Source organism: Sporothrix schenckii, assembly GCF_000961545.1.
Source record: "Sporothrix schenckii 1099-18 chromosome Unknown Cont47, whole genome shotgun sequence".
Lineage (NCBI taxonomy): Eukaryota > Fungi > Ascomycota > Sordariomycetes > Ophiostomatales > Ophiostomataceae > Sporothrix > Sporothrix schenckii.
Window position 1 is genome coordinate 2,755,989 of NW_015971148.1, and position 13,141 is coordinate 2,769,129.

A 13,141-nucleotide genomic window follows, 5' to 3' on the forward strand; every position below is an offset into this window, starting at 1 on the left:
TTCGGTGGCAACTTCGTATTAGCCAGGTAATAGCTGCATAACACGAAGCAGGGGGTTCCGTAGCGGCATAATGAAAATTATGACTGCGAAGACTGGCCGCTATTCTCAAGAGCATCAGTATCCTGAACAGTTATCTCTAGATCAAGTCCGTAAAACTGCACTTGCCCTGAACCCCATTTCGAGGCCTGTCGTAGTTTGATCTTGCCTGTTCAGGACTGAGGTTGACTCCTTCCGCCGTCTACAGCTCTGCTCTCCCTTCAGTCCTCCACTAAGCGTCAGGTGATCCTGTTTACGTGCTGCGCCGCGGCCAGGCTGCCGCTAAAACAAGGCTTCCCGATAGCTCTTTCACTGTTACGGAAGGTCTGTGTCTGGACCTGTTACAGCCCCTCCCTTGTTCCCCACAAAGGTGTGTCGTCCGTAAATAGTGCTGAGGGCAGGATGCGTTTGGGAGGATTGGACAGTGGGGCGTCCTTTGGCAGACATTGGCATGCGCGCAGCACCGAATTTCTATCAAACTCTCCTCGAACAAAAACACAACGCTAATCCTGTGATAGAAACAACCGACCTCCCACTTTGTACCATCAGTTGCACTCCTCCCTTCCTGCTCGACCGGCAAGACGCCTCTGTTGCTGGCAAGCCACCGTGAACGAGGCACTCTAGACCTCTGTCTGACCTGTCTTATCTCTTGGCTTCAGAGCTCCTCCAACGGCTGAAAAAAAAAGAAACAACAGACAAAACACCAGCAAATAAGCTCACTGACAGCTTCGAGACGAGATTTTTGCGGCCCTGGACGCGCCACAACTCCACCCAGGCCAACCTTGGCATTGTCGTGTGCTGCCCACCGACGATACGGACGCAAAAGCATGAGGTGCGGTGCCAGAACGGACGGTTGGGCGAGCACCAGAAGCGCCAGAAGCGCCAGCCGCAGCCAACAAAGCGAGGTGTGAGACACTCAAAACCAGACGGACACGTTGAACGAAACAATAGACTACATACCCGAAAAGACGACACGAAAGACGGCGCTTTAGACGGCGCCGTAGACTGGGAGGAACCTCGATCTGTCAACTATGGCGACACGGCCGAGCCGGTATCGGTCGTCGACCTCAGCGTCGAACCAGCTGGCGACGAGCAAAGCGGCCGAGGTTCTCCAAAGCCTTCTTCACGGCGTTCAGGCCGTGATCTCGCCGCCATCCTCCTCTCCAGCACGGCCGCTGTTGCTACCGACTGACCAGCCATCGACAGCGCCGGCAAGGAGACAAACTGTTAGCGGCTTCCCAGACATCCAAGCCCTACTCAAGTACGCCCGCCAGATTCACCAGTACCTTACCGCTCTGCAACCACCAAACACCGCGCAGGATGACTTCCGACATATGCACGGCTTCCAACTGCTCTTGAGCGTCCTACGGTCCTTCTCCGGCTACTACAACCCGCAAGTGCGCAGTGATGCGGAGAAACGCGCCCTCTTTGAGCTGCTCCACGTGGTGCTGGCTGTCCTGTCTGCTGCCTTCCGGGGCCACCACGGCAACCGGCGCTACTTCCGGCATCGTGTCGAAGGCGGCGGCTGGGAGGCCCTGGAGCAGATCATTGCTAGCATCGGCCTCGGCGTGAGCGACTCGGACATGTGGGGCAATTGCCAGCTATTTGGCAAGCTCCTCTCCTTTGCACTCGACGACCAGCGGATGGACGAGCTCTGCCAGTGGATAGCCACTGTTTCCATTGCCAATTCGTCCAAAGCCAAGGCCACAGCTACGGCCGGTGGTGCACCAGAAGCAAAACAACACGAGAGCACACAACAAGACACAAAGAAGAATGGAGATTTACGGACAGAGGACAGCGACAACGCCGCGGGTAGGGATGAGGTTGCGGCTGAATCAAAGGAGATGGATGGGTCGACTGTGACGGACGAAAACGAAAGCTTCGAGCATGTCAGCAAGGAAGACGCACTGGAAGACGCAGCAGAAGATACGACGAAGGCAAAGGACGCTGCGCTGTCGGGTGCATTTGACACTGCGCACATGAAGACGAGGCTCAGCGACATCATTGCGCCCAAGACGGAGCTACAGAATGCCGAAGTGATGCGCACGGTCATTGGCTTCTGGGAGTGCATTCCGCGGAGTCAGGCTGCCGAGACGGATCCCATCTCTCTGCTGGTTCTCGACACCGTCGCGGCGTTGCTGCACATATCTCTTTCCAACCTGTCAGCTCTCCACAGCACCGGCATTCTGTCCCGCTTCCTCCGGCTGTATTTTGCTGTACCATCGCCGCTCAGCACCGAGGAACGCGAGCGAATTCTCCCCATCTGCCGGTCGCTGATGTACCTCGGTGTCAACCAGCTGTCCGATGCCCAGTTCTTGCTCTCGAGCACAGATCCAGCTGCATCCGTCTTTTGTCTAGATGTGGCCTCGAAATATACCGGCCCCCCATTTGTGCAATTCGATCTGTCCCACTGTGGCCACTCATCCATCGAGCTGCCCAACCTGGGCCGCTCGTTCCCGCCCATGGCCGGCAATGGCTACACGTTCACATGCTGGATGCGTGTCGACACATTCGACCGCAAATCACACACCACAATTTTTGGCGTGTTCGACGCTTCGCAAACCTGCTTCCTTCTTCTGTATCTTGAGCGTGACACCCACAACTTCATTCTCCAAACCTCCGTCACGTCGTCCCGGCCTAGTGTCCGCTTTCGGTCTGTCAGATTCAGCGAGAAGCAATGGTATCACGTTGCTCTTGTGCACCGCCGTGGCAAGACGCGCGCCTCACTCTATGTCAACGGCGAGTTCGTGGAGCAGGTCAAGGCGGCCTATCCCGTACCGCCGCCGACAGTACCTGGCGGGACTTCCGAGAGCTTCGTCTCCTTTGCGAGCAACAACCGCGGAAAACCCATCCCCGTCCAAGCCTTCCTAGGAACGCCTAAGGATCTATCTGTGCAGGTGGGCTCGGACTCCAAGTGGTCCTTGGCCTCCGCCCACCTCTTTGAAGAAACGCTCAGCGATGACTTTATTGCTGTGCACTTCCGGCTCGGTCCCCGCTACCAAGCAAACTACCAGGACAGCCTCGGCGGTTTTCAGACCTACTCGGCATCGGCCCGTCTGGCTCTCCGCAATGATTTTCACGGGGGCAAAGACGAGAACTCGGACATCCTGCGTGCCATCCGCGATAAGGCCTCGTCCATAGCACCGGAACAGAAGATCTTGATGAGCACCCTGCCCCGCTCCACCTTCCGTATTGACGGCACGTTTTTCGAATCGCTCCTCTTCCGATCCCTTTCGCGAGCTTCGGCAGCGAACTTGCTCTCCCTCACTGCCAAGAGCGGTACGGCCATTGCTATTAATGGTGCCCTCCCCTGCATCAACGACGCGCTTGTGCGTTCCCACGGCGTGTCCATTCTCACTGGAGACCCCGTGCTGGCGACGCCATATAACTTTGACGACAATCTGTGGCGCCTTGCTGGCTTCTCATCACTCGCCTTGAAGCTGGTGGAGCGGACGACCACTGCCGAAGAACTTGTTCGTGCCACCGAGATGGTATTCCATTGCATCAACAGCAGTTGGCGGAATAGCGACGCCATGGAACGGGATAATGGATATGCTATCCTGGGCATGCTGCTGCGAGCAAAGCTGGGCAGCGCCCCTTCGTCGGCGCCGTTGCTTTTGGTCACCACGATTCCCCTTGCGTCTGAAAGCTCAAGCTGGAAGGCGGCACCAGTGACAGGTGACCGGACGGATACGAGCTTGCGTTTGCTCAAGCTTGTTCTTGCCTTTGTTGGCTACGACCATGCAAACCCTCTCGAGTCTCTCATAATCAATCCGTTGGCATATCGCATTCTCCTGATCGACTTCGACACATGGCGGAAAGCGCCGCCCGACACACAGCAGCTATACTACGAACAGTTTGACACGTTTGCCGTTATGAGCAAGTTCCATCAGTTCAACAGCCGGCGCCTTCTTCGGATGCGTACGTTGAACAATCCTTGTTGGATATTTTTCACTGCGGAGCCCTGATAAAGACCTCACTAACCTGTGCCATAGGAATCATTAAAAGACTACTCGACGCTATGAAGGTCGAGATGGTGTCCGAGGAGATTCTGCCACACTTCTTGAAATCGTTTGAGAGTCTTGTCCGGTGCAACTATAACGCCGAAGTCCACCGGTCACTTGCTCTCTACATCACATATGCGCTTCACTCCCCAGCGCCAACCCACATTTCCCGGACCCCACGACCACTTGGGGCGGGCGGCCAGTCCAGTGCAAGTTTAGGAAGCGGCCTGCAGCGACGCCATACAGGCGGGTCGTCGTCAGGACGTGGCGGCTCCGAAACTAGCTCCATGGCTCCGGCGGAAACGTCCAAGAGCCTGACCAAGAAGAAACTCGGCGTTCGCATCCTCAAACTTTACGAGCAACTCCTCTGCGAGGAGGGCGTCGTCGCTAACATCCGCAAGTTTGCCCGGACCGTTACTAACAAGTGGCTGCTGTGCCTTCTTTCGTTCGACGACCCTGACGTGCTGTTGAGCGGGTGCCGGATTTTAACTCGTCTCCTCGTCTCGCAAGGGCCGAGTTATGTACAGAAGTTTGCTAGTAAGTCTGGCGGCTTCTGGATCCTGGCGCACCGGCTCAAGCACTGGTGGGATGTTCCGAGCGTCTGGTTTTGCGTTATAGCGATCCTGTTTGGCAAAGACGTGGCCGGAATCGACTCCCTTTCGGGCCAGACACTTACCTTTGAAGCGCTTGTGTCTGAATTTGGTGCTGGCTCCAAGATTGTTTGCCCGGACGCCCTCTATGTTGTCGTAGCTATGCTACAGCAGGGGCTTGGCGACGTTCTAAAGTCGAGCGATGTCTCCTCCCCGAGCCCATTTGCGGATGAGAACAACAGCCCGGCTGTTGCAAGTGCTCCGGCGCCTGCTCCGGCTCCGGCCCCGACCCCAGCTACTGTTTCTGCCACCGCCAAGAAGGCTACTGTCCTGGATGCTGTTGTGAAATTTTTGTCAAATCTGCACGCGTCTTCGGTCGAGTTCCGCGACTCTACGCTGGCTTCCGATTACGTGCGACTTTTGTCGTCCGCTCTCTTCCCTGCTGTTGTGAACATGGAGGCCCTCGCGCCCGAAACAGAGCTCAACTCCAAGGACGCGCCTCTGCGGTTCGATGGCGCCGACATCGTCGTTAGGCAGCGACCAACCTCCGCCGCCATGGTTCGCACGTCGAGTATCAACTCGAACCTGAGCTCCAGCCTGCATTCGACGATTGGCGGGTCAACTTTCGACGTGGCCGCTGACTCTGCCGTCCTCGCCTCCACCGAATCGATCCCCTCGACCGCTGGCCGGCCGGGACCTTCCACCGCAACCCGAGAACGACGTTCGTCGTCATTTATCCTGCTGACCACGCAAGCCGCACCTCCGTCGTGGCACACGGCCAAGCTCGCGGTGCACGCCTCCCCAAAGAGACAGCTAGTCGTCATTCCGCAGCAAGGCAGCAATGGCCTGCAGGAGAGCTTGATGGGCCTGATTGTCGACGGCTTCGTGGACCAAGTGCTCGTCCGCAAAGAGTTTCCGGGGTTCAACCTCGGCCTTCGGACCCCTCCATCCTTCCAAGAGCACCAAGCATACTTTGAGTCGGCCATTCTGCGAAGCACGATCCTGCGCGTCAAGGATGTTTTGCAGCGTGACCTGCGCATTCTCTGCGAGCCAAAGGTGCTGACAAACATGGCACGCTTCACTGCTCACATGGTGGAGGCGACGTTCGACGGCACATTCGTGAATAGTGTCGACGTTCTCATGGATTTCACCGGCTTGATCCTCGAATACCTGCACCGGCCCGATGTCGCGTCCCTGAAAAGTGTTCGGCTCTGTAACCAAGCCGTCATGTCCATCCGGACGTCTTTCCTCAAGCTCGTGCTTTTCCGCCTGTCCGACGTCGAAGCCGAGATCGAACATAGCAGCGGGCAACAACCCGACATGGTGGCTGCGCTGCCTGTGCTGGAGCGAATATTTTACTGGCAGTCTGTTCTCATAGACTGCTTGTCCACTGAAATCACATCTGACGAATACCACATGAAGTTGCTGTTCTACCAGCTTTACGCGCGCCTCCTTGACCCCGACGAATCCGTCCGGCTGGCCGCAGCCAGCATCTGGCGGGTCATCCTGGTCCAGAAGCCAAACGAGTCCGCCACAGTTCTTCGTTCCTGCGCCACCACCGACCAGCTGCACCTGGCGCGCTCGTTCCGGGCCTTGACTGAAGTTGACGACGGCACGTTCCTTGAGTGGGTCGACAAGCACCGTCCCTCGCTCGACGCCTTCTTCCTTGGCGGCATGTCCAAGTTCTGGGAAGATTTTGTGACCAGCGAGAACCAGCGGGCAGCCGACGCGATTAAAACACGCATCGCCCGTCGCCGCGACAAGCTCAAGCAATGGCAGCTGGAGACCCAAGAGCGCAGCAACATTCTGCTGCGCCATGAAATGGCCAACAGCTCGTGGATGAAAAGTATCTATGGCACGGAGCACTTCAAGCTGCAGCGCGTCCTGCAAGATCAACAAGATGACCTCACGTACCTGGCCACCACCTTTGGCAAGATGGAGCGGGACCTGAAGCGCCCGGGTGCCGTGTTTTCTGCATCCGGCGCCCCGACAAAATGGAAGCTCGACCGCACAGAAGGCCGCAACCGCATGCGCCTTCGACTGCTCCCCGACTCGTCTGACCGTGTCAAGAACATCTCCCAGTCTAAGAAGAAGGCCACGGACTCAGCAGCAGCAGCAGCAGCCACACCCACATCGGCAGGAGGCAACACAAATGGTAGTGGTGGTACACCTGTGTCCGAGTCCGCCCAGCCGGCATTGTCTACTGTACCTTCCAATGCCTCCGCGACGTCAACAGCCCCTTCGACAGCCACCCTGCGGCCTCTGGACACCACAAGTAGTGCAACTGGCGGAATTGCGGTTACGCCAATGTCGTCCAAAGAAACACCTGTTGACCCATTCTCTGCGGTCCAGGTCCCTGAAGGGGCAGCTGCTAACGGCATGCCCAGCGGTGCTCTGCAGGCCCCAGGGCCGGCGCCAGGAACGGATGCCGGCGTGGCCCCGGAAGAAGACTTTGAGCTGATTGACGATCCGAACGAGCCAGATGGTGAGGATGGCTTCGAGGACAAAAACCGGAAGGTCATGCGTCGCCTGGAGCAGGGCGACGTCGTGCAGAATGTGTACAACGTGTCTCGCATCATTGGCCTTGATGCTTGTGAAGGTATTCTCATCGTTGGCAAGGACGCCTTGTACATTATGGACAATGTGTTCCAGTGCCGCGACGGTGAGATTGTGAATGCTTGGCAAGCACCCGCCGACGAGCGCGATCCATTCTCGCAGATTATCGCCGCGAAGCCAACCAACAGCCACGACAAAGACGGCGCAGCCAACAACAACGTCAACGGACAGCCGCACTTCCAAGGCGTCGAGCAAGAATCACGAAGCTGGCGATGGTACGATGTGATCAGTGTGTCCAAGCGGCGCTTCCTCTTCCGCGACGTCGCCATTGAGCTCTTCTTCCGCGATGGTCGGAGCTATCTCTTGACGCTGATTGACAACGCGAAGCGCGACGACGTCTACGGCCGACTGATGGGCAAGATCCCTCACGCGAGCGGACCAGCAAACGCACTGCCCAACCCAGAAGACGCGTGGCGCCTCGAAGGGCTCCGGGTAGCGGAAGAGGGGCCGCAGACGCTGGGCTCCAAATTCGGCAGCATCTTCAACTCGTCGCCGTGGAGCCCGTCTATGCGGCGGTGGCAGAAGGGCGAGATGTCCAACTTCCACTACCTGATGCTGGTCAACACGATGGCCGGCCGCACGTTCAACGATCTGACGCAGTACCCCGTGTTTCCCTGGGTGCTGGCGGACTACACCAGCAGCGAACTGGACCTGACCAACCCGGCGACATTCCGCGACCTGTCCAAGCCGATGGGTGCCCAGACGCTGCAGCGCCAGTCCGATTTCGCGATGCGCTACAGCACGCTGGCGGAGATGGGGCAGCCGCCGTTCCACTACGGAACACACTACTCGTCGGCCATGGTCGTGTCGTCGTACCTGATCCGACTGCCACCGTTTGTGCAGTCATTCTTGCTGCTGCAGGGCGGGCATTTTGACCATCCCGACCGGCTTTTCTACTCCATTGAGGGCGCGTGGCGATCTGCCTCGCATGACAACGGCGCCGACGTGCGGGAGTTGATTCCGGAGTTCTTCTGCCTGCCCGAGTTCTTGGTCAACATCAACGGGTACGATTTTGGGCGGCGACAGGACGGCAGCAAGATTGACAACGTGCTGCTGCCGCCGTGGGCCAAGGGCGACCCGAACATATTTATTGCGAAGCACCGCGAGGCGCTGGAGAGCCCGTACGTGTCGCAGAACCTGCACAAGTGGATCGACCTGGTGTTTGGGCACAAGCAGCGCGGCGACGCGGCCGTGGAGAACCTCAACGTGTTTCACCACCTGTCGTACCACGGCGCCATCGACCTGGACAACATCAAGGACCCGCAGGAGCGTGCGATTGTTACGGGCATCATCCACAACTTTGGGCAGACGCCGCGCCAGGTCTTTTCCCGGCCGCACCAGGCACGGGAGCACGACGCGTGCCCCATCCGGCGCATCGACTCGGTCGCCGACTCGCTTACGCGCATCCCGCACCCGATCCTGGAGAGCCGAGAGCGCGTCGCGTCGCTCATCTATGTGGCGAAGCTCGACCGCCTGCTGTGCGCGTCGCCGTTCCGGCTCAACCTGCCGCCGTTCTACGACAAGTATCTCGAATGGGGCTACACCGACAACAGCGTGCGGTTCTACCACAGCGACAACCGCAAGCTGGCGGGTCTGTTTGAGAACCTGCACATCGGCCAGATCTCGTGCGTGGCCTTTGCCGACTCCAAGACGCTGATCACGGCGGGCGAGGACTGTGCCGTGTCCGTGTACGCGGTGGTGCAGTCGGGCTCGGGCAAGCCCGTCGAGCTGCTGACGCGCAGCTCGCTCTTTGGGCACAAGACGCCGGTGACGACCGTGGCCGTGTCGAATGCGTTTAGCACGCTGCTCACCGTCAGTCAAGACGGCGTGGCGATGCTGTGGGACCTGAACCGGCTCGAGTTCATCCGCAAGCTGCCGGGCGCGCGGCCGGTGGAGTGCGCGCGGATCAACGACGTGACGGGCGAGATCATGCTGTGCTCGGGCCCGAACGTGGTGCTCTACACGCTCAACGGCGAGCCGCTGCTGGACCAGAATGTGTGCGACGGCGGGCCCGAAGACTACGTGCACTCGTGTGCCTTCTACGAGGGAGCGGGCAACGAGTGGCTTGAGAACTACCTGGTGCTGACGGGCCACCGGTGTGGGCGTGTTAACATCTGGCGCAAGACCGTCGGCCCGCGCGGACGGTGGGTGCTGGAGCTGGAGCGGCGGCTGGACCACGTCGATCCCCGGTCGGAGAACGGGGCGAATGTGGACGCCGCCATTACGTGCATCACGCCGATGCCGCAGGTCGTGTACACGGGCGACGACGACGGACGTGTAGTAAGTTTCGTCTTTGACCCCGGCTTTTGGTACGTCCTTGGATGAGTGACTAACGTGACACAGTATGAATGGGGTTTGATTCACAGAGACAGATAGAGAGAGACGGTACAAAGACGGCGGCAGCATTACAGAGTCGAGACAACCCCAGCGAGGGGCAGCATATATACACTCTGAGAGCATTATATTGAACCGGCGTTTTGTGTCCCTCCGTATTGTTGGAGCACGTTTCTTGCTCATTCGATTTCTGGCAAGCAAAGGTTATCTTGCTTAGGAGAATATCATTCTAGCATTTTTGTAAATTACCAAACTTGTCACAGGGCACTCCGGTGCCGGACTCTGGCCGGCCACGAGCGTTGCAGATGGTCATGGTGTTTGTATTGGTTTTGCGGCATATATTCGGTCTTTCTTGTCACAGAGAGGACCCGCCGTCGTCTTATGTACAGTACAAAATGCTCTCGGCATGTTTGCAATTTTTTGGCCATCCACGGCAGGGCTGCGCCCGTCGTTGTCTTTGGCTGCCGCGTCGCATGCTTTCGCTGAAAATAGAATGCCCGTGGGTTTTCTTGCTTCCGTGGTATTGGTTCGCTCTTCTTCGTCTACAATTTTATACCGGAGTCTTGCTCACTTGTCGTTGGCATCGTCGTCGAAGCCCGAGAGCTGTTTCCTGGGACCCGAGGGGACTACACACGTTAGCAAGGACAGTCCAGCTACGGGACCCAGTATAGACAGAGAGTGCAATCCCTGGCGTGGCACATACTCGGATATGTCATAGGGATGGCGGGCGGGTTCTCGTCGCCAATCAGGCGGCGGATCGGCGGTGCAATGACAAACGACAACGGCGCGCCGGCTGCGATCACGCACGACCAGAAGTAGGCCGGACGCTCGCGGGCGGCCCAACGGCAGTAGCGGATGGGGCCGGCGTAGAAGCGGGGAATGGTGGACGACATGGTGGGCGTGAGATGTGTCGCGGTGGTGGTGGTGGAGGTGGAGGAGCAGTGACGAAGACGAAGAAAGCCGAGGAGGACTGGTTCGCGATGCCACTCCATAAGATGCGGGCCCAATTGGCTCATCGCTGATTCGAGGGAAGGAACGCAAAGAAAGGCTCGGATTAACTTCGACCGGATTAATATGACTAAGCCGAGTCGCCGCAAGGCGAAGGAAGCTCCAAGCCAGTGAGCTCTTGCGTTTTGCAGCTGGGCCCACTTTCGAGCCTTCCCCGTCTCCAATGCAATGCGTCCCCTGGCACCTTCCCGCGCTAACGATGCTGCTGGATACGTATCCTGAAGGGAAGCTCCAGTTAACACGCGGCTTGCCTGCTTTGGGGGTCAGCCATTGGGACACCGTTTTCCCTATTTCACGATCCACGACATCTTCAAATTTACAGACATCTGCCAAGCGGACACCCAGCTCGCGTGTCTTTTCTCTTCCATTCTTCATTTCGTTTCCCTTTTCGGCCGTCTGCTCGTGTCAATTGTTTGTTTGCGGTTGGCAAGCCAGGGGGCATTTGTTGGTAATTGCTCGGCTTGTATCCTCCATATTTCTTTTCGGCCAAAACGAAGCATCACAACATTCGACACATTGGCCGTCACATCGACGCTCGACGCCGCAAGCCTGTCGTTGGCGCCTCGGCTATCTCTCCGAACCCTCCTTGTCATCTATATCCACTCACAACGCCATGAAGCTCCTTGCGTCCGTCCTTTCCCTCCTCGCCGCCGCCGTGTCGGTTGTGCAGGCCGTCAGTGCGTCTGGGCCAAGGCTTTTGGCTGTTCTCGACGATCTCGCCGACAAGGACACGTACTCGACCTTCCTTGGCGATCTTGAAGGTGCGTCACTGCTTCGTCACGCTGTCGTGTATCTTGACTACAGTGTCTGAACGTTGTCTTGCTAATACCAACTCCGCCCTTTAGGTCGTGGGTTCAGCGTCTCCTACGAGACGGCAAAGAGCAGCACTGTCTCGCTCTTTCGCCTCGGCGAGCGTGCATATGACCATGTCATCTTCTTCCCGACAAAGGCAAAGGGTGTGTACTCGTCTCGGTCTTTTTTTTTTTTTCACTGCCCACCCTCTAACTCTCCATCCAGGCCTTGGCCCCAACTTGACCCCTCAGCTGCTCGTCCAGTTCCTCAACGCCGAGGGCAACATCCTTGTGGCCCTCTCCAGCGCCAACGCCGCCTCCTCGTCTATCGTGTCCCTCCTGAGCGAGCTCGACATATCCCTCCCCTCTGACCGCACTGGCCTCGTCGTCGACCACGTCAACTACGACTCCCTCGCCGCTGCCGACCACCACGACGTCCTTCTTCTGCCTGTCCCAGCCGCGCGCTCTGGCATCAAGTCGCTCTTCGACACCCCCGCGTCCGCCAGTGGCGAGCAGCTGCTCGCCTTCCCTCGCGGCGTCGGCCACGTCCTGGGCGACAGCCCCTACCTCGCGCCGATCGTGTCCGCCCCGCGCACCGCCTACAGCTATAACCCCCAGGAGCAGGCCGATGCCGTGTCTGGCGGCCCCGACAGCGAGCTCTTCGCGTCTGGTGCCCAGCTGAAGCTCGTGTCCGGCCTGCAGGCCCGCAACTCGGCGCGCTTTGCGCTGCTGGGCTCGGCCGAGCTGCTGTCCAACACCTGGTTCGACGCCAAGGTCAAGCTGCCGGCCGCCGGCGCCAAGACCGTCCCCACCTACAACCGCGAGTTTGCCCGTCGCCTCGCCGGCTGGACCTTCCAGGAGACGGGTGTGCTGCGCGTCAACTGGATCGAGCACCACCTCAACGAGCACGGCGCCAGCAACGCGTCCAATCCCGAGATCTACCGCGTCAAGAACGATGTCGCCTACGCCATCTCTGTCTCGGAGCACGCCTGGGACGCGTGGACGCCCTTTACGGTGCCTGCCGGCGACGAGCTGCAGATTGAGTTCTCCATGCTGTCGCCCTTCCACCGCCTGCCCCTGCACGTCGTCCCCGCGCAGGCGACCGACGACGCCACTGTCTACGCCGCGCACTTCACGCTGCCCGACCAGCACGGCATCTTCAACTTTTTGGTCGACTACAAGCGCCCCTTCTTGACCTACCTCGACGAGAAGATCACCGTGTCTGTCCGGCACATGGCCCACGACGAGTGGCCGCGCTCGTACGTCATCTCGGGCGCCTGGCCCTGGATCACCGGCATAGGCGCCACCGTGACCGGCTGGCTGGCCTTTTGCGCTCTGTGGATGTACTCCAAGCCCACCGGCCAGGTGGCTGTCGGCAAGAAGACGCAGTAAAGGTTGTGGCAGTGGAGAATTTGCGAACAAAATTTTAGATTTTCGCTTTTGTGAATGAAAAAAATGGACGAGTGTGAAGGACACCCAAAAGAGAGGATGGTGTGTAGACACTATAATATGGCGACCCAAATCTTCAGGAAGAAGGGGTCTAGCAATGTTTTCTGTTTTGTAACGTTGCCTGTTTTTATTTCAGTCCTTATATGTTTTTCCACTTTCAAAGTCTACGTACCATTTGTGACATGTGTGATGATCTCCGTTGTATCGAAACAAGACATTCAAAACATGTAATAACCAACAGACTTCTTAAATGAAGAATAGATAAACCAAAAGTTCCAAAAAAAAAAAAGATAAACGCTGGCAATGCTGACAC

General features: G+C 58.1%; 3 protein-coding genes across 3 annotated transcripts; 2 read left to right on the forward strand and 1 right to left on the reverse strand.

Annotated features, from left to right (window-relative positions):
* Positions 1–1,067: 1,067 nt before the first annotated feature.
* On the forward strand, positions 1,068–9,571 carry SPSK_02909 (WD domain, G-beta repeat containing protein; the record flags this gene model as incomplete). The annotated part of the gene is made up of 2 exons (XM_016729757.1): positions 1,068–3,957; positions 4,032–9,571. The coding sequence occupies 2 exons, from the start codon at positions 1,068–1,070 to the stop codon at positions 9,569–9,571; spliced, it is 8,430 nt and encodes a 2,809-aa protein (XP_016585440.1).
* A 576-nt stretch (positions 9,572–10,147) lies between these two features.
* SPSK_03754 (NADH dehydrogenase) lies at positions 10,148–10,473 on the reverse strand (the record flags this gene model as incomplete). The annotated part of the gene is made up of 2 exons (XM_016730588.1): positions 10,148–10,206; positions 10,284–10,473. The coding sequence occupies 2 exons, from the start codon at positions 10,471–10,473 to the stop codon at positions 10,148–10,150; spliced, it is 249 nt and encodes an 82-aa protein (XP_016585441.1).
* A 728-nt stretch (positions 10,474–11,201) lies between these two features.
* On the forward strand, positions 11,202–12,771 carry SPSK_03295 (oligosaccharyltransferase complex subunit beta; the record flags this gene model as incomplete). Its single annotated transcript, XM_016730133.1, has 3 exons — positions 11,202–11,349; positions 11,434–11,544; positions 11,606–12,771. The coding sequence occupies 3 exons, from the start codon at positions 11,202–11,204 to the stop codon at positions 12,769–12,771; spliced, it is 1,425 nt and encodes a 474-aa protein (XP_016585442.1).
* Positions 12,772–13,141: the final 370 nt, after the last annotated feature.